The sequence below is a fragment of the Oncorhynchus gorbuscha genome, linkage group LG20 (assembly GCF_021184085.1).
Source record: "Oncorhynchus gorbuscha isolate QuinsamMale2020 ecotype Even-year linkage group LG20, OgorEven_v1.0, whole genome shotgun sequence".
In the NCBI taxonomy this organism is placed as follows: domain Eukaryota; kingdom Metazoa; phylum Chordata; class Actinopteri; order Salmoniformes; family Salmonidae; genus Oncorhynchus; species Oncorhynchus gorbuscha.
Window position 1 is genome coordinate 30,890,310 of NC_060192.1, and position 25,000 is coordinate 30,915,309.

Consider the following 25,000-nt stretch of genomic DNA (forward strand, 5'->3'; position numbering starts at 1 on the left):
GTGGGAGTGACGTGGGAGTGACGTGGGAGAGACATGCGAGAGACATGGGAGAGACATGGGAGAGACATGGGAGAGACGTGGGAGAGACGTGGGAGAGACGTGGGAGAGACGTGGGAGTGACGTGGGAGAGACGTGGGAGAGACGTGGGAGAGACGTGTGAGAGACGTGGGAGTGACGTGGGAGAGACGTGGGAGTGACATGGGAGTGACATGGGAGAGACATGGGAGAGACGTGGGAGTGACGTGGGAGAGACGTGGGAGAGACGTGGGAGAGACGTGGGAGAGACGTGGGAGAGACGTGGGAGAGACATGGGAGAGACATGGGAGTGACATGGGAGAGACATGGGAGAGACATGGGAGTGACATGGGAGTGACATGGGAGAGACATGGGAGAGACATGGGAGTGACATGGGAGAGACATGGGAGAGATGTGGGAGTGACATGGGAGAGACATGGGAGAGACATGGGAGTGACATGGGAGAGACATGGGAGAGACATGGGAGTGACATGGGAGAGACGTGGGAGTGACGTGGGAGTGACGTGGGAGAGACGTGGGAGAGACATGGGAGAGACATGGGAGAGACGTGGGAGAGACATGGGAGTGACATGGGAGAGACATGGGAGAGACGTGGGAGTGACGTGGGAGGGACATGGGAGAGACATGGGAGTGACGTGGGAGAGACGTGGGAGTGACGTGGGAGTGACGTGGGAGTGACGTGGGAGAGACGTGGGAGAGACGTGGGAGAGACGTGGGAGAGACGTGGGAGAGACATGGGAGAGACATGTATCTAGTGTGTATGACAGGGGGTTCTGTCAATGTGATTAGCTATGTTACACCCATGTGGAGTGGGAACCTTTGTGTTTGCATCTGTGCACACGTCATAGTGCATTTCTGTATTCATCCTCTGGTCTGGTATTGTGTGTGTTCCAGAGTGTTCCGTGCAGCAGGCAGCCTCAGTGTGAGTGGTCAGTGTGGAGCTCCTGTCTCTCTTAGGGACATGATTTATGGGACATTAATTCCTGATGGGTGGAACTGGGAGGATATTTCAGCTGGAGGACAAAGGGATTGAACATTTTCTGAGCCGTCAGCAGGAAAAAGAGACAGAACAGATCAGGGGAGCTTCAGCCACTTCTCTGATCCATAAATATAGCCTGCTCTTCTGTTCCAGAGATAGAGATACTAGTCATGTCAAACACAGGCCCACCTTGAACAGGGTTACTGTACCTATACCTGGCTGACGATAATGGTATTATCCATTCTCATAATAAATATGATAATGAGAAAGAGTGAACTTTTAACAAAACACAAAACAGAATGTCCTGTCTACATTCAGTGAGGGGTCTCATATTTCAGTATTGTCTGTGGTCTAGCTGCCGTTCCTTATGTTCCCACAAGGGGCAGCATTGAGCTGAGAGCTCAGACTCAACAGGACAGAGGGTCTTATCCATAGAGTAGTCACATCACCGTCATCAGTATCAGTATACTCAAACACATGGGGGGGGGAAACTCCCATGTGCAGAAAATGTTTGTGTACACATTTGTTTAAAAAAAAAAAACTTTTGATGTGATTGAAAATGTCACAAATGATCTCATTACAGACTTAGAGTTGTGAGAAATGTCTTCCGGCAAATGAACCTTCATAAAGAACAAAAAGGTGGTACATTGTTTGCAACAATGACCCTGCTGTTCAAGAGAGAAGAAGGTGTCCACACGAAGCAACAAGAGGAACAAAGACAAGAGAAGCAGCAGAGTAAGATGACCCCAGCCCACGAGACCAGCTGAGATCACCCTCACACTCGCCACGCTGGTCAATCCTGGACACAAAACAAACTGCTCAGGGCTATCCAATGACACTGTCCCTCAGTCAGATAAAGGGAAAAGGGGTGTCTCTTGTTACAGCTGGGTGGAAGGAGGGAGGGAGGGAGGGAGGGAGGGAGGGAGGGAGGGAGGGAGGGAGGGAGGGAGGGAGGGAGGGAGGGAGGGAGGGAGGGAGGGAGGGAGGGAGGGAGGGAGGGAGGGAGGGAGGGAGGGGGAGGGGGAGAGGGAGGGAGGGAGACAAGAGAAGAGAAAAGGAAGTCTAACTCTCTCTTCCATTCTTCTTGTGTTTTTGAAACATGGCAGTGAGACAGGAAGGGGCTGTTATCAAACAGGCCAATCAGTCTAAGCAAGAGTGACACTTTCCCAACAAAGACACAGGGCTTTAAAAGAGGAGAAAATTAAAAGAGAGGTGAGAGATAGAGAGACGAGAGAGAGTAATAGAGAGAGATAGAGAGAGATAGAGAGACGAGAGAGAGAGATAGAGAGATGAGAGAGATATAGAGACGAGAGAGAGATAGAGAGACGAGAGAGAGAGAGAGTGATGAGAGAGATAGAGAGACGAGAGAGAGTGACGAGAGAGATAGAGAGATGAGAGAGATAGAGAGACGACAGAGAGAGATAGAGAGACAGAGAGAGATAGATAGATAGATAGATAGATAGATAGATAGATAGATAGAGATATTAGAGAGATGAGATGCAAGAGAGATAGAGATATAGAGCAGTGAGAGATGGAGAGAGAGAGATTGAGAGAGAGGATTGAGATAGAGAGACGAGAGAGAGAGATGAGAGACAAGGGAGATAGAGAGATATGAAAGACGAGAGAAATAGATAATTGAGAGAGAGAGATAGAGATATAGAGCAGTGAGAGATGGAGTGAGAGAGATTGAGAGAGAGAGAGATCGAGCAGTGAGAGATAGAGATATGAAAGAGATAGAGCAGTGAGAGATAGAGAGATAGAGATATAGAGCAGTGAGAGATGGAAATATGAGAGATATAGCAGTGAGAGAGCCATCAAAAGGAACATAAAATTCAACATACCAATTAGGATCTGGCTAAAAAAATACTTGAATCAGTTGTAGAACCCATTGCCCTTTATGGTTGTGAGGTCTGGGGTCTGCTCACCAACCAAGAATTCACAAAATGGGACAAACACCAAATTGAGACTCTGCATGCAGAGTTCTGCAAAAATATCCTCTGTGTACAATGTAGAACACCAAATAATGCATGCAGATCAGAATTAGGCCGATACCCACTAATTATCAAAATCCAGAAAAGAGCTGTTAAATTCTACAACCACCTAAAAGGAAGCGATTCCCAAACCTTTCAAAACAAAGCCATCCCCTACAGAGAGATGAACCTGGAGAAGAGTCCCCTAAAGCAAGCTGGTCCTGGGGCTCTGTTCACAAACACAAACACACCCCACAGAGCCCCAGGACAGGAACACAACCAAATCATGAGAAAACAAAAAGATAATTACTTGACACATTTGAAAGAGAGCAAACTAGAATGCTATTTGGCCCTAAACAGAAAGTACACAGTGGCAGAATACCTGGCCACTGTGACTGACCCAAACTTAAGGAAAGATTTGACTATGTACAGACTCAGTGAGCATAGCCTTGCTATTGAGAAAGGCCGCCGTAGGCAGACCTGGCTCTCAAGAGAAGACAGGCTATGTGCACACTGACCACAAAATGAGGTGGAAATTGAGCTGCCATCACAGCAGCAAGATGTGTAACCTGTTGCTACAAGAAAAGGTCAACCAGTGAAGAACAAGCACCATTATAAATACAACCAATATTTATACTTATTTATTTTCCCTTTTGTACATTAACCATTTGTACATCGTTACAACACTGTATATATACATAATATGACATTTGTAATGTCAGAGAGTAGAGAGATAGAGGTGAGAGATAGTAAGGTGAGATATAGAGAGATGAGAGATAGAGGTGAAAGATAGAGAAGTGAGAGATAGAGAGAGAGAGTGCAGTGAGAGATAGAGAGTAAAGAGATAGAGAGGTGAGAGATAGAGAAATGAGAGATAGAGCAAAAGAGAGATGAAAGAGTTAGAGAGATGAGAGAGATAGAGCAGTGAGATATAGAGAGATAGAGAGGAGTGGTAATTAGAGAGATGAGAGAGAGAGATAGAGAGATGTGAGAGATAGAGATATAGGGCAGTGAGAGATTGAGACATGAGAGAGATAGAGAGAGATGAGAGACATTGAGAGATAGAGCAGTGAGAGATAGAGAGATGAGAGACATTGAGAGATGAGAGAGATAGAGAGGAGAGGGACAGAGGTGAGAGATAGAGAGGTGAAAGATAGAGAGGAAAGCGACATAGAGGTAAGAGATAGAGAGTAAAGAGATAGAGAGGTGAGAGACAGAGAGGTGAGAGATAGAGCAGAGAAAGAGGGGGGAGATAGAGAGGTGAGAGACAGAGAGGTGAGAGATAGAGAGGTGAGAGATAGAGCAGAGATAGAGAGGAGAGATAGAGAGATGAGAGACTGGAATTTCTTTTCACTCTATTGGGTTTTGGTATGTATATATATATATATATATATATATATATATATATATATATATTGATTAGTTTAGTTGTTTTAAGGGTCTTGTTTAACCTGTTACTCCTACCCCGTACTTTTTCGAACATTCTGTTAAAAATCGCGCAACATTTCAGCGCCCTGCTGCTCATGCCAGGAATATAGTATATGCATATGATTAGTATGTGTGGATAGAAAACACTCAGACGTTTATAAAACTGGTTAAATCACGGCTGTGACTATAACAGAACGTGCGTTTCATCGAAAAGCGCAGGAAAATCTGATCACTGAAAATGGAAATATATATCCATCCGCCACTTCAACCCATTGATAAAGGCGAACCACAATAAATGGGGCTGAGGTTGCAATACCTACAGCTTCCACACGATGTCAACAGTCTTGTCATTTGCCTAGGCTTTGTTTCTTGGTCAAACGAAGAAGAGACAAGCCATTTGTTCAAGCCTCCGACCGGATATTTTGGTTGAGATTTACCCGGACATTATTTCCAGACGGACAGCTAAAGAATATACTTCGCCTCGTGATCAATTTGATCACTTATTAATGTTTACTAATACCTAAAGTTGCATTACAAGTGTAGCTTTAATTCAATACCCTGCATGTGTATTTTAATGAACGTTTGAGTTTTAACTAGTACTATTAGCATTTAGCGTAGTGCATTTGTATTTCCAGATGTCTAGATGGGACGCCTGCGTGTCAGGTAGGAGCAAGAGGTTAACTATCACTAAGCACGTATAGGGGTGGTGGGATCTTTGAGGTTGGTTTTTCGCGAGGGCACAACCAGCGGGTGGGGCTGGTTGTTATGGCCACTCGTGTAAATGGAGAGTTTGAAAAACTTAGTCGGAGGCATAGAGTAAAGATTTCTTGCTGCGGCAGGGTGTTCAGTGGAAGAATGTAGCTTGGCTGTGGGTGCTATCATTGGGTATGATAGCATCAAATCAGCCTCAAGGATGAATAGCGTTGTAGTGATTTTCTTAGATTCAATTGAAAAGGTGAATAAGATAGTTGAGAGGGGTGTTGTGTTGCGGGAGACACAGACGCCGGTATTTCCGCTTATGAATCCGGCGAAGAAAGTTATACTTTCTAACGTGCCACCATTTGTTAGAGATGAAGTGTTAGAGCGAGAGTTATCTCGCCATGGTCAAATCGTATCTACAATAAAGAAGGTTCTTTTTGGATGCAAATCTCCGTTGTTGAAACGTGTCGTGTCTCATAGGAGACAAGTGCATATGATTTTTAAAAAGGAGATGAACTGAATTTAGCGTTCAGTTTTAAGATTGATGGATTTGATTATGTCTTCTATGCATCTACTGAATCAATGACATGCTTTGGCTGTGGAAGAGAGGGGCATTTGGTGCGTAGTTGTCCCGAGAATGAGCGCGCTGAGCCTGGTAGTAGCTCTAGTGCTGGTGCAACTAACGCACCACCGCGAAGGGATGAACATGCTAAGGTTGCAGGGGAAGAGAGAAGGTGGGCAGATGTGGTTGGAAAAGTAGGAGAGGAACGCAGTGTGGATACGGGGGCAATTGTGGTAGATCAGAACAAAGAGGGAGGGGAAACAGTAGGTGAGATTGCAACTGCCGTCGCTGAGGTGGTGCTGGAAAATGAAATTGCAGGTCAAGAGGAGATTGAAATAACGGAAAAGGAAGCGGATGTTTTCAAAATACCGAGGAGTAAAAGGAAGAATTTAAGGGGTGGTGAAGGGTCTAATTCTAAGAGAAAGGTAGAGTTTGATAAATCAGTTGAAGATGAACAAGTTGTAGAGATGGTGGAGTTTTCGTCTGGGGAGGATAGCGAGAGTGAGTCATCTGACGCGTCACAACAATATAGTGATATAAATGGGGTGGAAGGGAGGTATGGGATCGAGAAGATAAGTCAATTTCTGAAGTTGACAAAAGGGAAGAAATATATGCAGGATTACAATGTAACTGATTTTTTCCCTGAACGTGAATTATTTATTGAATCAGCAAAGTTTCTGATGTCAAAAATTACAGGGGGAATTTTGAAAAGCCCTGAAATTGCTAGACTCAAGAAAGTGGTCACGAGAGTGATAAGTGATGTAAATTCTAAAGAAAATGAAAGAGTTCAGTTGCAGTTTTAACTCTGTAAAGAGATGTGGTGGCTGTATCTTCCTCTGTATATTTTTTTTATCCATGAGCAGTTTTAAGATTTCTTCTTTAAACGTAAATGGGGCAAGAGATGTTAAAAAAGAGCCATGGTGTATGAGTTAATTAGGGGAAAGGGAAGTGACATAAATTTTCTACAAGAAACGCATAGTAATTTGGAAAATGAAGTTATGTGGCAACAGGAGTGGGGGGCGGACAGTGGTGTGTAGTCATAAAAACTCAAAAAGTGGGGGTGTGGTTATCTTGTTCTCAAAAGGGTTTTTGCCTTTGTCATATGAGGTTGAAGAGGTAGTTGAGGGGAGGTTATTAAAAGTTAGAGCAAGGTATGAAAACATCACTATGTGTCTGATAAATGTATATGCCCCAGTGGTGACAGTTGAGAGGGTATGTTTTTTAGAGACATTATCAAATACCATTGAGAAATGTAACAAAGAAGATTATTTATTTATTGCTGGGGATTTTAACTGCACAGTTAGCGATTTAGATAGAAATCACCAAGAACCTCATATAGCCTCAAGGACTTTTTTAAAACGCCTCATTGTAACACATGAACTGTGTGATATTTGGCGGAGTCAACATGGAGGAACAAGGCAGTACACCTGGGCGCATGTGAGAGAGAACATCATCTCTATGGACAGGTTAGATAGGTTTTAGGTTTTATGTTTTTGAGCATCAATCTCAGGTCTGTAAATCACGTGTGATAACCCCAGTGGGATTTTCTGATCATTGTTTAATAACAAAGGTGTTGTTCATTAACAATGTAAAACCCAAAAGCCCATACTGGCATTTTAATATAACTTTATTGAGTGATGCTCACTTCAGGAACTGTTTTAGTTTTTTTCTGGGAGAGGTGGAGGTCTCAAAAGGCCAGTTTTGTATCCATTCAACATTGGTGGGATAAAGGGAAAATCCAGATTCAACAATTTTGTAATCAATACATGAGGAATGTCACCAAAGATATCACCAGATCAATGAAAGCCCTAGAGATTGAAATAGTGGAACTCATGACGTTGGTTGAGACCACATGAGATCGAGGCCATACTCAGGCCCTCAAGAGGAGAAAAGCTGCATTGTCAGACCTGCTGGGTATCAGAGCACAGGGGGCATTGGTGAGAAGTAAGTTTCAGGGAATATCTGAAATGGATGCCTCATCCAAATTTTTCTTTGGTTTAGAGAAAAAGAATGGACAAAGAAAAATTATTCATTGTCTGAAATCAGCTGTTGGACAAGAGCTCACTAGCCCTAGTGAAATTAGAAAGAGGGCAGTAGAGTTCTATGCTGAGCTCTACAAGTGTGAGTACAAAGAGGATAAAACAGTGACACAGCAGCTCTTTGATGGGCTCCCAAAGGTGGCTGCAGAAGCTCAGGTTGAGCTTGAGCAACCATTGTCTTTGCAGGATTTATACACTGCATTAAAAGGCATGGAAAATGGAAGGGCACCAGGCATTGATGGGCTTCCCGTTTACTTTTTTTTATTTTTGGGCTATGTTGGGAGAGGATTGGTTAGAAGTAGTTAATGGTTAGAAGTAGTTAATGGTTAGAAGTAGTTAATGATAGTTTAACCGGAGGGTTACTACCAATAAGCTGCAGAAGGGCTGTCCTCACCCTACTGCCCAAAAAGGGTGACCCGAGGGAGGTGAAGAACTGGAGGCCGGTGGCTTTATTGTGCACTGATTATAAGATATTGTCAAAGGCTTTGTCCAACAGGCTGAGGGAGGTGATGGGGCAAATCATACATACGGATCAGTCCTACTGTGTTCCTGGCAGGCAGATAGGGGATAACATTTCTCTGATTCGTGATTTTTTGGACGTCTCTAGGGCTATTGGGTTGGATGCTGGTCTAATTTCAATTGATCAGGAAAAGGCATTTGACCGAGTTGAACATCAATATATATGGCACACGTTTGAGGCGTTTGGGATCAGCTCTGGTTTTATTGCCATGATAAAGGTGATATATGGTGACATTGAAAGTGTATTGAAAGTTAACGGTGGTTTGAGTGCTCCTTTTAAAGTGTGTAGAGGTATTAGGCAGGGATGTTCTTTGTCAGGAATGTTATATGCCATTGCTATAGAGCCACTACTAAATAGCATTAGAAGTCGCATTACAGGGGTGCACTTTTCAGAGGATATTCCTCCTATTCGTCTCTCAGCCTATGCTGATGATGTAGTTGTGTTAGTGAAAAATCAAGCGGAGGTGGATAGCTTGAGTCTAATGGTTGATTGTTTTAGGGGAATATCCTCTGCAAAGGTAAATTGGGAAAAGAGTTGTGCGTTACAGATTGGAGAATGGTCTGGAGGGATCATGGCTTTGCCAGGGGGGCTAGAATGGTGTAAGGGAGGTTTTAAATATCTTTGAGTGTACCTAGGAGATGAGGGGACTATGGAAAAAAATTGGAGTGGGGTGGTTGAAATGGTGGAAGGGAGGATGAGGAGATGGCGTTGGTTATTATCTCGTATGTCATATAGGGGGCACACTATTATAGTTAACAATGTGATTGCATCTGCACTGTGGCATCGGTTGTCAGTTTTAGAACCACCATCTGGCCTTCTGGCTAAGATACAGGCAATTATTGTGGATTTCTTTTGGGATAAATATCACTGGGTTCCACAAAGTGTTTTGTATTTGTCAAAAGAGGAGGGGGGGACAAGGTCTTGTACATCTTGCTAGTAGGGCTGCTGCTTTCCGGTTTCAGTTTATTCAAAGGTTGCTTTATGGACCGGAAAATGTGGTGTGGAGAGGGGTGGTAGGTCTTGTATTACAGCGGGTTGGAGGATTAAGTTTAAAGAAGGCTTTATTTCTGGTTGATAGTAGCCAGATTTCTAGGGAGGGAGTACCTCCGTTTTACAGAGGACTTCTCAGAGTGTGGAGCATAATGAAGGTGTCCAGACGAACTTCAGCGGAGTCAGTGCATTGGCTGTTGGAGGAACCTATAATAATAATAATAATAACCTCTGGTGTATGGGGCAAGACTGGATTGTACAACTGCAGCTGTTCCACATTTCTCCAAGATTCTGGTGAAGGGGAAAATCATCACCCTAAGACAGTTAATGGCCATGGCTGGGCCCGCCTTAATGGATGGAAGACGGGTGGCAGAACATTTGGGGATGAGGTCGGAAAGGATTGTCGGACAAATGCTGGGGAGCTGCAGGAAGGCTCTGTCAGCGGAAGAATGGGGTGAATGGGGCTTAGTAGACACAAGAAGAAGGTACAAGATGAAGACGTCTTATTTCCAAGACTAGGGATTACACCAAATATCCCAGAGTCAGAAAGAAAGGCGTTATTGCTGGATTTGAGAGGGTTGGAGGAGGTGGGTTTGGATGAGGTGAATGGGAAGGACTTGTATAGGGGGTGTGTCAAGGTGTTGAATAAAGATAAATTGAAAAATAGAAAAGACACTCCATGGAGGGTAAAATTGGGCATTGATGACAAGGTAAAGCCAGCATGGAGAGCACTGTACAAACCTCCGTTACAAAAGGGTACTGGTGATATGCAATGGAGGGTTTTACATGGCATCATCATTGCAGTTAATGCTTTTGTATCTGTTATTAATTCAGATTTTAGAGATGGATGTCCTTTTGGTAAAAAAGAGAAACCATTTTTCACTGTTTTATGGAGTGTGAGAGGATAAAACCTCTATTGGAAATGCTGGAATCTTTGTTTAAAGCTGTAGGGGAGTTTTTCAATAACACTGTTTTTATTTTGGGGTTTCAATATAGTAAACAACAGAAAAGAAAATGTCAAATGTTACATTTTATTTTGGGACAAGCTAAGATGTCAATTTTTCTGAGTAGGAAACATAAGATAGAAACGGAATATGGGAAGGATGTAAGATGTGTTTTTAAAGGATTAGTGAAAGCAAGAATAAAAGTCGATTTTGAGTTATTTTCAGCTGTAAAAGATTTCCTATTATTTGAGGAGAAGTGGGCCTACGAAAGAGCGCTTTGTTTTGTAGAGGAGGGGAAATAATTTTTTGCTGATGAAATAAGTTGAATGTATATGTTATGTATTTATTTTTGTTTTAGGAATTACATTTGTTGTTTCATTTCTGAAAAGGCAGTGTGTCATTATTTATGTTAACACTTGAGTAAAAAATAAAGGTTTTATAAAAACTCAAACTCTCTCTCTCTCTCTATGCATCAACATCTCTCTCTCTCTCTCTCTCTCTCTCTCTCTCTCTCTCTCTCTCTCTCTCTCTCTCTCTCTCTCTCTCTCTCTCTCTCTCTCTCTCTCAATGCATCAACAACATCTCTCTCTCTCTCTCTCTCTCTCTCTCTCTCTCTCTCTCTCTCTCTCTCTCTCTCTCTCTCTCTCTCTCTCTCTCTCTCTACACTCACACTTGTTTTTTGCTACCTCTGCAAATCACGTGCCTAACAGATTCCAGGGCCAGTTTAAATGATGCAAGGGATTTCTCTTTCTCTTTTAACTTGTCAGTCACAAAGGAAAATATATCAGTTGTTCTCTGATGTCATTTGTGATGGTGATTTTCTCTGACATTATCCCTGACTCCATTAGACCAATGAGCCTCTGTTTTGCTCGGCTATTCTTCTCCTGCCGCCCGACCAGAAACACATGTTCTCCCTTCAGTATTCTCTTCCTTCTTCCTTGTTAACAAGAGTTCAGAGGCATATTTATATTTAAAGACACCAATTCACAGGAGCCCCTGTGCCTCTTAGCTGCTTTTCAGCTGTAAAACCATGAGAAACACCCTTTCAAACAGTCTCCAGGAGCTGACAACCAACTTCTGCTGTGCACTTTAGGAGACTCCCCAAAGTCAGATTGTGGTAAGCCAAACTGGTCAACTGATTAGGCAGTTCTCTGTGGTCTGTGGTGAGAGATGCTTTCTAAATGTATGACTTTTTTGTCTTGAAAGGAGGGTTGGCGGCTGGGGTCGCTGTCTAAGGGGAAAGAGATTGAAATCAAGTCTCCCCCTATCTCCGCTAACTGATGTGTGCAGATAGCTGAAGGTGTCTCACAGCCCATCCCACACGGAGGGGAAGATGCAGATTAGCTGTTTGATGTTCTCCAAAGAAGCAGCTTGCCATCAGAGAGGGACCAAACAGCCCCCGGGAACGCAAGAACGAGGAAGAAACAGGAAATGAAATTAAAAGAAAAAAGGAAAGAGAGAAAAAGCAGACATCAGGCGGCTGTCGTCTCGGGATCAGAGTCTTGGCCGCGAAAGAGAGAACGCAAAGGGTTAAAGTCGGAGGGATATCTTCTGAAGCCGCCTGTTTAACTTACGCGACGTGATTTCTCTAGATCAGATTCCAACATCCCCGTCCCACCACCATACACCCCGATAACAAACTGCGAGACCAGCCAGAAAGCACACCACCGTTCTACCATCTCTTTTGAGGGTTTGAACGATGTTAATGAGATGAAGCATACCCCCTCCTCCTTCTCCTTCGTCTCCTGCATCTCTCTCAGGTTTCTGCTCCTACAGCTCTGGCTCTTGGTGGTGTGTGTGTGTGTGTGTGTGTGTGTGTGTGTGTGTGTGTGTGTGTGTGTGTGTGTGTGTGTGTGTGTGTGTGTGTGTGTGTGTGTGTGTGTGTGTGTGTGTGTGTGTGTGTGTGTGTGTGCGTGCGTGCGTGCGTGCGTGCGTGCGTGCGTGCGTGCGTGTGTGTGTGTGCGTGTGTGTGTGTGTGTGGGGGGGGGGGTTAGATGTAATTTCCAAAACACAGTGGTTGAACTGTTTCCAGTCTTTAGGTTATAGGCCCCCAGGTCTCAGTGAAGCTGGTCCCTTCAAATGCTTTCTACAGGAGGGCTAACTCACTGGCTTCTCCATTTTGGGGGAAAGAGTAGCCTGCTGAATTGTGGATGACTTGTGTGTTAGTGCGAATCGAGGCCCACTTGCATGGCATCAGCTGGACAGACCCTCCAGCAAAGCCTGCTGCCTCTCTCTCTCTCTGTAATGATTATAGTCATCATCATCATCATCGTCAGTGGTGTGACATGGCCAGCTCTCTGTAGTGCTGGTGTCAGGGAGGAGTACATTAGAAGGGCTGTGACAGACTGTGGACTCACAGACACCAAGCCAAACCCTGTCTACTTGACACACCCTCTCCTCTCCATCCAGCTCTGTCATTCTCACCCAGTCCCATGTCTCGTTACAATGTACTGGAGCAGATTTAACTAGTAATCATTTACACAGATATTGCTACAGGGCTTCATTTGATCAGGAACATGGACAACGTGCATAATGACGGCAGAATTCAGTTATGATGGTCATTGTTTTAGCACTTTTAAACTACGGCGCGCAAGTTTTCATAACTGTGATCTTAATTGCCTACCGTCTGGTGGCTCTGGGCTGTATAGAGAAGGCTCTCTGTGTCTGTGTGGCTCTGGGTGGTATAGAGAAGGCTCTCTGTGTCTGTGTGACTCTGGGTGGTGTAGAGAAGGCTCTCTGTGTCTGTGTGGCTCTGGGTGGTATAGAGAAGGCTCTCTGTGTCTGTGTGGCTCTGGGTGGTGTAGAGAAGGCTCTCTGTGTATGTGTTGCTCTGGGCTGTATAGAGAAGGCTCTCTGTGTCTGTGTGGCTCTGGGTGGTATAGAGAAGGCTCTCTGTGTCTGTGTGGCTCTGGGTGGTATAGAGAAGGCTCTCTGTGTCTGTGTGGCTCTGGGCTGTATAGAGAAGGCTCTCTGTGTCTGTGGCGGCGCCTCTGTTAACCAGCCCACTGCCACACGTACTGTTAGTCACACACACTGCCATCACCTCCATCTAAATGCACAGTCAGCTTGCAGACATTAAGAACGTCCGAAGCCTCAATAAAATAAGGCTAAAGAGAAAGCAATGCGTGGGCCAGAATCAATTACCCATAGTGGAGCTGAGCAACCACGGACAGAGAGACACGGACAGAGAGACATGGACAGAGAGTCACGGACAGAGAGACACGGACAGAGAGACACGGACAGAGAGACATGGACAGAGAGACATGGACAGAGAGACACGGACAGAGAGACATGGACAGAGAGACACGGACAGAGAGACATGGACAGAGAGAGACATTTACAAGGAGACAAAACGTTCTGCAGTTTCTAGCCACCTCTCCTCCTAGCTAGTAGACACATGCGTGGGCTGTTAAATACTGGCTGTAGATTTGAACAGACACATCTGTCATGGTTCGGGGGCTATGAAATCAATATTTTCATGTAAGTTGGCAGTCATAATAATTATGTGAATGATCTTTATTTTAAGGGTCTTTTTTATGTATACTGTTATACTTTCCTGTTCACTGTGCCTCAGTAGTTAGCTGTGATAAACAATCAAGTATGGATGTCTAACCTGTGTTGGAGTTGAGCTCGTCGTTCTCCGACTCGGTACCGTTCTGGCTGCCGGCTCCGTGCAGGCTGTTCATGGCCATCAGCTTCATCTTCTGCAGCTTCATCGCCTCGGCCATCGCTGCAGCCGTCAGCCCTGCAGGACAACACATAAATACTGTACACAAATCACAAGCATACACAGCAAGGAAAAATACACACATCTAAAGACAACACACAAGCTTATTTGCATTTTGATAAAGCTTAGATATCTATATGCCCTACAAAGAAATAAGCTGAGAAGCTGCAGCTACTGAGCTGGACAGATGTTCATAGCCCTGTAATAAAGATATCTAAAGCTATTTGGAGTAGAACACAACTTGGATGATGTGTCATGCTTTTTTCATTTCAGTTCCTCTCAGTCTAAGCATGTGTACTTGGTCTTCAGAGATATTTCTATAGAGGAGCCAGAGTGAGGCTCTAGCTGGCCTCAGGCCTCCCCTGACCCCACCCACCCAAGCTGAGCTGAGCTGAGCTGAGCTGAGCTGAGCTGAGCTGAGCTGAGCTGAGCTGAGCTGAGCTGAGCTGAGGGGAGATGGGCCACTGGTGGTGGTGGTAGGGAGGGTCCCTGGTGGTGGTGGTAGGGAGGGTAGGGAGAGCCCTCTTTTCCAGACTCTCTAAGAAACCCAGCTACCTTCAGCTCATCAAGGGCTCCACAGCCCCGGAAGCCATCATCACTCTGTCCAATTAGGCCCATAATTAATTCAATAAGACGACGGAAGGACACATTAAGTAATTCATTAAATAACGATGCCTTGCCTCCTTGCTTTGCCGTGATCTAAATTTCTTTACAAATCATCTTTTTTTCTTTTCTCCCAGGTTCACACACTATGTGTCACCTTGATCTAATTCGTGAACTGAATCGCCTCCAACGGTATGTATGGTGCGTCAAGAAGAAAAAGATGTTCATTAATTGATCATTTAATTTTGTTTCTGTGAACATGAACACTTCAGTCACTCCTGTGGAGGGAAGAGAGGAAAATGAAACGTGCCGCTCTCATCGGCCAATGTTTATCAATTCCACTACACACAGTAAAGCCAAATAAACCAGCAAATGATTCTAAGTTGAAAAAAATATAGACAGGCACAGATAGAGTGGGAGAGGAGAGGGCAGGGGAGCGGGGTTAGGACAAATTAATCTCCGTTCTTACATTTATATAAAAAAAACAAGCCTATTTTTATGCATCCCGGGCCCCTCTCTTCTAAGCCTGCCTGAGGAAACAGGCAAAATGTTTTCAATAGCTATATTTAAACAAAATGTCATGATGATTGATTCATTTGATTATGAGTTCATTTTGTTGCCTAATCCCACAGACTTGTCAGAGGCACAGCTGCAGCAGCTTGAAGAGGAAACTCAAACCTCTGAATTAGCTGTGGACGTGTGGCCGGGGAGAGGGGAGGGGGGGGAGGGGGAACAGCTGCAGTAGCATGGAGGGAGCACCACGTCAACCCTGCTAATGCCCTAAAAGCTTGGCATAAACATCCGTACAGCCAGCTTTATTTTTGGTGGGATTTGAGAATGCGCTTGGGAGAAAATACATGCATGCTTGAAATTTCTCCTGACGCAAATGACTGTATAGAGATGACAGATCTAGAAGGTTTGGGAGAGCTAGGAAACATTCCCATATCTGATCATATGATCTTGTAATGCTTCTAGCCCACTATAGTCACCGAGGATTACTGGTTAGCATACATTAAATTGATTTATACGAAACTGCAAATTCCAATTTAATGCTACGTTAATTTAAAATCCCTTCTTAAATGTACGTATGTAAACTTAGCAAGTAATATTCATATAGATTATTTCAGGGGCGTAACTTTCACTGGGGACAGGGGTGACATGTCCCCCCCCACATTCTGAAATTCCATTTTCACCCCCCCCCAGTTTTATCATTGGAATGTGATACAAAACAATGTAATGGTGTGCTTTAGGGCCATGCGGGCGCCTCCGAGCGGTCCAGTAGACTGTTTTGAGTGTTTATCCAATTGGATAAAAAAATGTCCCCCCACACTTCTAAAACCAAAGTTGCGCCCCTGGATTAAGTACATGAACATGATGAATTTGCAAGCCAAACTATGGTAGCTAGGCTACGGTAGCTAGGTTACAACACTCTGCTTGTTCTGTCAGAAAGCAGATGTAATGAAAAGAACACATATCTTATCTTATTGGTCCTCACTGTAAATTAACTAAAATCTCTTGTCTGTGTCTCTGTGATCTTTCATCACAGTTTTTGCTCACTGTCAGCTAATTTTCAATGAGGACAGGTTCATTTACATATTGGGACACTGAAACTTTCTCCATCTCTTAAAGGGAGAGTAAGAGAGAGTGTTCTTCTCTGGCCTGTGAGGAGTCCTATTGTGGAAACATAGCCTGTTTAGGGTCAGTCAGTGCAAAGGGAAAGCTCGTTCTGAGAGGGTGACAGTGTTCCAGAGATGGCAGTGTTCCAGAGATGACAGTGTTCCAGAGATGACAGTGTTTCAGAGATGACAGTGTTTCAGAGATGACAGTGTTCCAGAGATGACAGTGTTTCAGAGATGACAGTGTTCCAGAGATGACAGTGTGTCAGAGATGACAATGTTCCAGAGATGACAGTGTTCTAGAGATGACAGTGTTTCAGAGATGACAGTGTTCCAGAGATGACAGTGTTTCAGAGATGACAGTGTTCCAGGGATGACAGTGTTCCAGAGATGACAGTGTTTCAGAGATGATAGTGTTCCAGAGATGACAGTGTTTCAGAGGTGACAGTGTTTCAGAGATGACAGTGTTTCAGAGATGACAGTATTCCAGAGACTACAGTGTTTCAGAGATGACAGTGTTCCAGAGATGACAGTGTTTCAGAGATGACAGTGTTCCAGAGATGACAGTGTTTCAGAGATGACAGTGTTCCAGAGATGACAGTGTTTCAGAGATGACAATGTTTCAGAGATGACAGTATTTCAGAGATGACAGTGTTCCATAGATGACAGTGTTCCAGAGATGACAGTGTTCCAGAGATGACAGTGTTCTAGAGATGACAGTGTTCCAGAGATGACAGTGTTCCAGAGATGACAGTGTTTCAGAGATGACAGTGTTCCAGAGATGACAGTGTTCCAGAGATGACAGTGTTTCAGAGATGACAGTGTTTCAGAGATGACAGTGTTCCAGAGATGACAGTGTTTCAGAGATGACAGTGTTCCAGAGATGACAGTGTTCCAGAGATGACAGTATTCCAGAGATGACAGTGTTCTAGAGATGACAGTGTTTCAGAGATGACAGTGTTTCAGAGATGACAGTGTTCCAGAGATGACAGTGTTCCAGAGATGACAGTGTTCCATTAGATGACAGTGTTCTAGAGATGACAGTGTTCCAGAGATGACAGTGTTTCAGAGATGACAGTGTTCTAGAGATGACAGTGTTCTAGAGATGACAGTATTCCAGAGATGACAGTGTTCTAGAGATGACAGTGTTCCAGAGATGACAGTGTTTCAGAGATGACAGTGTTCTAGAGATGACAGTGTTCCAGAGATGACAGTGTTTCAGAGATGACAGTGTTCCAGAGATGACAGTCTTTCAGAGATGACAGTGTTTCAGAGATGACAGTGTTCCAGAGATGACAGTGTTCCAGAGATGACAGTGTTTCAGAGATGACAGTGTTTCAGAGATGACAGTGTTTCAGAGATGACAGTGTTCCAGAGATGACAGTGTTTCAGAGATGACAGTGTTCCAGAGATGACAGTGTGTCAGAGATGACAATGTTCCAGAGATGACAGTGTTCTAGAGATGACAGTGTTCCAGAGATGACAGTGTTTCAGAGATGACAGTGTTCCAGGGATGACAGTGTTCCAGAGATGACAGTGTTTCAGAGATGATAGTGTTCCAGAGATGACAGTGTTTCAGAGGTGACAGTGTTTCAGAGATGACAGTGTTTCAGAGATGACAGTATTCCAGAGACTACAGTGTTTCAGAGATGACAGTGTTCCAGAGATGACAGTGTTTCAGAGATGACAGTGTTCCAGAGATGACAGTATTTCAGAGATGACAGTGTTCCAGAGATGACAGTGTTTCAGAGATGACAATGTTTCAGAGATGACAGTATTTCAGAGATGACAGTGTTCCATAGATGACAGTGTTCCAGAGATGACAGTGTTCCAGAGATGACAGTGTTCTAGAGATGACAGTGTTCCAGAGATGACAGTGTTCCAGAGATGACAGTGTTCTAGAGATGACAGTATTCCAGAGATGACAGTGTTCTAGAGATGACAGTGTTCCAGAGATGACAGTGTTTCAGAGATGACAGTGTTCTAGAGATGACAGTGTTCCAGAGATGACAGTGTTTCAGAGATGACAGTGTTCCAGAGATGACAGTGTTCCAGAGATGACAGTGTTTCAGAGATGACAGTGTTCCAGAGATGACAGTGTTCCAGAGATGACAGTGTTTCAGAGATGACAGTGTTTCAGAGATGACAGTGTTCCAGAGATGACAGTGTTTCAGAGATGATAGTGTTCCAGAGATGACAGTGTTTCAGAGGTGACAGTGTTTCAGAGATGACAGTGTTTCAGAGATGACAGTGTTTCAGAGATGACAGTATTCCAGAGATGACAGTGTTTCAGAGATGACAGTGTTCCAGAGATGACAGTGTTTCAGAGATGACAGTGTTCCAGAGATGACAGTGTTCTAGAGATGACAGTGTTCCAGAGATGACAGTGTTTCAGAGATGACAGTGTTCTAGAGATGACAGTGTTCCCGAGATGACAGTGTTCCAGAGATGACAGTGTTCCAGAGATGACAGTGTTCCAGAGATGACAGTGTTTCAGAGATGACAGTGTTCCAGAGATGACAGTATTCCAGAGATGACAGTGTTCCAGAGATGACAGTCTTTCAGAGATGACAGTGTTTCAGAGATGACAGTGTTCCAGAGATGACAGTGTTCCAGAGATGACAGTGTTCCAGAGATGACAGTGTTTCAGAGATGACAGTGTTTCAGAGATGACAGTGTTCCAGAGATGACAGTGTTTCAGAGATGACAGTGTTCCAGAGATGACAGTGTTCCAGAGATGACAGTGTTTCAGAGATGACAGTGTTCCAGAGATGACAGTGTTTCAGAGATGACAGTGTTTCAGAGATGACAGTGTTTCAGAGATGACAGTGTTCCAGAGATGACAGTGTTCCAGAGATGACAGTGTTTCAGAGATGACAATGTTTCAGAGATGACAGTGTTTCAGAGATGACAGTGTTCCAGAGATGACAGTGTTTCAGAGATGACAGTGTTTTACAGGTGAAAAAGTATTTCAGATTTTCTCATGATATACAACAGTGTTGGGATTAGTTACATGAAACAGTTATATTTTCCATATTCAAACACACCGAATGCAACAGTGTGTTTTTTAGAAAAATATTTACAAAATCAAATTAAAATAACACTAACAAGGTTATATACAGGGGGTACCGGTACAGAGTCAATGTGTGGGGGTACAGGTTAGTCAAGGTAATTGGAGATATTACCTCATGTAGAGAGTTATTAAGTGACTATGCATAGATAATAACAGAGTAGCAGCAGCAACAACAAAAAGGAGGGACAATGTAAATAGTCCGGGTAGCCATGCTGTTCAGCTGTCTTATGGCTTGGGGGTAGAAGCTGTTCAGCTGTCTTATGGCTTGGGGGTAGAAGCTGTTCAGCTGTCTTATGGCTTGGAGGTAGAAGCTGTTCAGCTGTCTTATGGCTTGGGGGTAGAAGCTGTTCAGCTGTCTTATGGCTTGGGGGTAGAAGCTGTTCAGCTGTCTTATGGCTTGGAGGTAGAAGCTGTTCAGCTGTCTTATGGCTTGGAGGTAGAAGCTGTTCAGCTGTCTTATGGCTTGGAGGTAGAAGCTGTTCAGCTGTCTTATGGCTTGGAGGTAGAAGCTGTTCAGCTGTCTTATGGCTTGGGGGTAGAAGCTGTTCAGCTGTCTTATGGCTTGGAGGTAGAAGCTGTTCAGCTGTCTTATGGCTTGGAGGTAGAAGCTGTTCAGCTGTCTTATGGCTTGGGGGTAGAAGCTGTTCAGCTGTCTTATGGCTTGGAGGTAGAAGCTGTTAAGATGCCTTTTGGACCTAGACTTGTTACGTTTCACAAAAGTAACGTGTTCTATTACTTTGTGTTACTTTCATGAAAAAGTAATGTGCCCTCTATACATTACTATGGACAGCAGCTGTCTCCAAACAGCCTCTCTCCGTTACCTCGAGAACTGGAACAAGCCGAGATCAGAAGTGTTAGTTGACAAATTAACTATAATAATATTACCCAATCCGTTACTTATAAAAGTCATCTGATTATATAAATCGTTACTTTACTCCGTTGCTCATAAAAGTAATCTGATTACGTAACACTACGAATGCGTTACCCCAAACACTGACCACAGGCAAGATTATAGAAGCTCTGACTGACATGAGAGAGAGGCAATCAACATCCACTGTCTAACAGACCACATTGATAACATAAAACAGCAAGATAGAGAAACAACACACACAATCGTTGCATTGTCTTTTCACATTTCCCCCTCCCGATTTGACATTAAAGACGAGCCTGTGAGATCAAACAGGACACGTAACAGTAATTGATGTTTGAGTAAAGTCACGACCCACGGAAATGGGAGCCTGCGGATGAAAGGGGAGCGGCTTTTTCCAGGGGTGGACAAACAGATATCTTCTTGTTTGCCTTTAATAGAGCTCCTGAGATATAGAGGACCCCTGGCTCTCAGTGTCAGCCCTGCCAGATGAGCGTAGGGCAGTCAGGCACATCGGACTGGAGCCATCCATCCTCCCTTTCTCTTCACGTCAGACTTGGAGGGGCCATTCTTGCGTCTAATCGTTAACCTGGCTGGGATGATCTGGGGCGGAGTCCCAGCCTGTTACCCTGGGCAGGTTACAGAAGCTCTTTGTGGTCTCTGTGGGGTCAGACACAGGCCAGATACAGCCTGAATTCCTCCTGTACATTCACTCTTATTGGCTGTTGTCAGGCCCGGTCCAAAATGGTGTCTGTTTAACCGAAGGTGGTTAACTGGAGACGTTTTAATAAAGACGCTAGAATTTGGTCGTCAGTTTGGGTGTTGATTGTGCAACAGACATGGCCACTGGAGGAAGACGGAGTATGAATGTATGCAGGCATTTTACCTTTACACAGAACCTTGTGTCTATCTCCTCCTGTCATTATAATGCATGGTTATCATCATGGAGCCTATACCACGGTGGGCCGGGTACTGTCTAAAGTACTGGATGAACCAGTCACATAGATAGAGTCAGTGTGTGAAGCAGCGATGTCCATATGTAGTATATGGACAATATGGACACTTGAGTGGATCCTCAACTCTCTGCCGGATGCATTATTGCATTTTACGTTTGTCCTTCTCAGCGAGGAGAATAACATGCCAGGAAAAGGGACGTGAGGAAGAGACAGAGAGCAGTGGGGTTGAAGTGAGGCCCACAGACTCCGCCTTTGATTCTCAACACAGTAAAAATAACTTCCCTATTCAATGTTTTGAAGTAAACTGAGATTGCGAGAAGGACGTGGGGTTATAGGGTATACTGTATTTAACTGTGGGGTTAGGGTATACTGTATTTAACTGTGGGGTTAGGGTATACTGTATTTAACTGTGGGGTTATAGGGTATACTGTATTTAACAGCGTGGGGTTAGGGTATACTGTATTTAACTGTGGGGTTAGGGTATACTGCATTTATCTGTGTGGTTATGGTATACTGCATTTATCTGTGTGGTTATGGTATACTATATTTAACTGAGTGGGGTTAGGGTATACTCTATTTAACTGTGGGGTTAGGGTATACTGTATTTAACTGTGGGGTTAGGGTATACTCTATTTAACTGTAGGGTATACTGTATTTAACTTTGGGGTTAGGGTATACTGTATTTAACTGTAGGGTATACTGTATTTAACTGTTGGGTTAGGGTATACTGTATTTAACTGTGGGGTTAGGGTATACTGTATTTAACTGTGGGGTTATAGGGTATACTGTATTTAACTGTGGGGTTAGGGTATACTGTATTTAACTGTGGGGTTAGGGTATACTGTATTTAACTGTGGGGTTAGGGTATACTGTATTTAACTGAGTGGGGTTAGGGTATACTGTATTTAACTGTGGGGTTAGGGTATACTGCATTTAACTGTGGGGTTAGGGTATACTGTATTTAACTGTGGGGTTAGGGTATACTGTATTTAACTGAGTGGGGTTATAGGGTATACTGTATTTAACTGTGGGGTTAGGGTATACTGTATTTAACTGTGGGGTTAGGGTATACTGTATTTAACTGTGGGGTTAGGGTATACTGTATTTAACTGTGGGGTTAGGGTATACTGCATTTATCTGTGTGGTTATGGTATACTATATTTAACTGTGGAGTTAGGGTATACTGTATTTAACTGTGGGGTTAGGGTATACTGTATTTAACTGTGGGGTTAGGGTATACTGTATTTAACTGTGGGGTTAGGGTATACTGTATTTAACTGTGGGGTTAGGGTATACTGTATTTAACTGTGGGGTTAGGGTATACTGTATTTAACTGTGGGGTTAGGGTATACTGTATTTAACTGTGGGGTTAGGGTATACTGTATTTAACTGTGGGGTTAGGGTATACTGTATTTAACTGTGGGGTTAGGGTATACTGTATTTAACTGTGGGGTTAGGGTACACTGTATTTAACTGAGTGGGGTTAGGGTATACTGTATTTAACTGTGGGGTTAGGGTATACTGTATTTAACTGTGGGGTTAGGGTATACTGTATTTAACTGTGGGGTTAGGGTATACTGTATTTAACTGTGGGGTTAGGGTATACTGTATTTAACTGTGGGGTTATGGTATACTGTATTTAACTGTGGGGTTAGGGTATACTGTATTTAACTGTGGGGTTAGGGTATACTGCATTTATCTGTGTGGTTATGGTATACTATATTTAACTGAGTGGGGTTAGGGTATACTGTATTTAACTGTGGGGTTAGGGTATACTGTATTTAACTGAGTGGGGTTAGGGTATACTGTATTTAACTGTGGGGTTAGGGTATACTGCATTTATCTGTGTGGTTATGGTATACTATATTTAACTGTGGGGTTAGGGTATACTGTATTTAACTGTGGGGTTAGGGTATACTGTATTTAACTGTGGGGTTAGGGTATACTGCATTTATCTGTATGGTTATGGTATACTATATTTAACTGTGGGGTTAGGGTATACTGTATTTAACTGTGGGGTTAGGGTATACTGTATTTAACTGTGGGGTTAGGGTATACTGTATTTAACTGTGGGGTTAGGGTATACTGTATTTAACTGTGGGGTTAGGGTATACTGCATTTATCTGTGTGGTTATGGTATACTATATTTAACTGTGGGGTTAGGGTATACTGTATTTAACTGTGGGGTTAGGGTATACTGTATTTAACTGTGGGGTTAGGGTATACTGTATTTAACTGTGGGGTTAGGGTATACTGTATTTAACTGTGGGGTTAGGGTATACTGCATTTATCTGTGTGGTTAGGGTATACTGTATTTAACTGTGGGGTTAGGGTATACTGTATTTAACTGTGGGGTTAGGGTATACTGTATTTAACTGTGGGGTTAGGGTATACTGTATATAACTGTGGGGTTAGGGTATACTGTATTTAACTGTGGGGTTAGGGTATACTGTATTTAACTGTGGGGTTAGGGTATACTGTATTTAACTGTGGGGTTAGGGTATACTGTATTTAACTGTGTGGTTATGGTATACTATATTTAACTGAGTGGGGTTAGGGTATACTGTATTTAACTGTGGGGTTAGGGTATACTGTATTTAACTGAGTGGGGTTAGGGTATACTGTATTTAACTGTGGGGTTAGGGTATACTGCATTTATATGTGTGGTTATGGTATACTATATTTAACTGAGTGGGGTTAGGGTATACTGTATTTAACTGTGGGGTTAGGGTATACTGTATTTAACTGAGTGGGGTTAGGGTATACTCTATTTAACTGTGGGGTTAGGGTATACTGTATTTAACTGTGGGGTTAGGGTATACTCTATTTAACTGTAGGGTATACTGTATTTAACTTTGGGGTTAGGGTATACTGTATTTAACTGTAGGGTATACTGTATTTAACTGTTGGGTTAGGGTATACTGTATTTAACTGTGGGGTTAGGGTATACTGTATTTAACTGTGGGGTTATAGGGTATACTGTATTTAACTGTGGGGTTAGGGTATACTGTATTTAACTGTGGGGTTAGGGTATACTGTATTTAACTGTGGGGTTAGGGTATACTGTATTTAACTGAGTGGGGTTAGGGTATACTGTATTTAACTGTGGGGTTAGGGTATACTGTATTTAACTGTGGGGTTAGGGTATACTGTATTTAACTGTGGGGTTAGGGTATACTGTATTTAACTGAGTGGGGTTAGGGTATACTGTATTTAACTGTGGGGTTAGGGTATACTGTATTTAACTGTGGGGTTAGGGTATACTGTATTTAACTGTGGGGTTAGGGTATACTGTATTTAACTGTGGGGTTAGGGTATACTGTATTTAACTGTGGGGTTAGGGTATACTGTATTTAACTGAGTGGGGTTATAGGGTATACTGTATTTAACTGTGGGGTTAGGGTATACTGTATTTAACTGAGTGGGGTTATAGGGTATACTGTATTTAACTGTGGGGTTAGGGTATACTGTATTTAACTGTGGGGTTAGGGTATACTGTATTTAACTGTGGGGTTAGGGTATACTGTATTTAACTGTGGGGTTAGGGTATACTGCATTTATCTGTGTGGTTATGGTATACTATATTTAACTGTGGGGTTAGGGTATACTGTATTTAACTGTGGGGTTAGGGTATACTGTATTTAACTGTGGGGTTAGGGTATACTGTATTTAACTGTGGGGTTAGGGTATACTGTATTTAACTGTGGGGTTAGGGTATACTGTATTTAACTGTGGGGTTATAGGGTATACTGTATTTAACTGTGGGGTTAGGGTATACTGTATTTAACTGTGGGGTTAGGGTATACTGTATTTAACTGTGGGGTTAGGGTATACTGTATTTAACTGTGGGGTTAGGGTATACTGTATTTAACTGTGGGGTTAGGGTATACTGTATTTAACTGTGGGGTTAGGGTACACTGTATTTAACTGAGTGGGGTTAGGGTATACTGTATTTAACTGTGGGGTTAGGGTATACTGTATTTAACTGTG

The 25,000-nt window shown here is 43.3% G+C and overlaps 1 protein-coding gene across 9 annotated transcripts in view; it reads right to left on the reverse strand.

The window, feature by feature from the left end:
- The window catches only part of LOC124007448 (dachshund homolog 2-like), a 297,240-nt gene that overhangs the window by 119,073 nt on the left and 153,167 nt on the right, over positions 1–25,000 (reverse strand). For 6 of the 9 annotated variants that reach the window (XM_046318021.1, XM_046318017.1, XM_046318015.1 and 3 more), the window contains exon 3: positions 13,781–13,933. In XM_046318021.1, coding sequence (XP_046173977.1) covers positions 13,781–13,933 — 153 coding nt within the window. The remainder of the gene's footprint in view (positions 1–13,780; positions 13,934–25,000) is intronic. The other 3 variants (XM_046318018.1, XM_046318016.1, XM_046318019.1) reach the window with 1 other exon arrangement.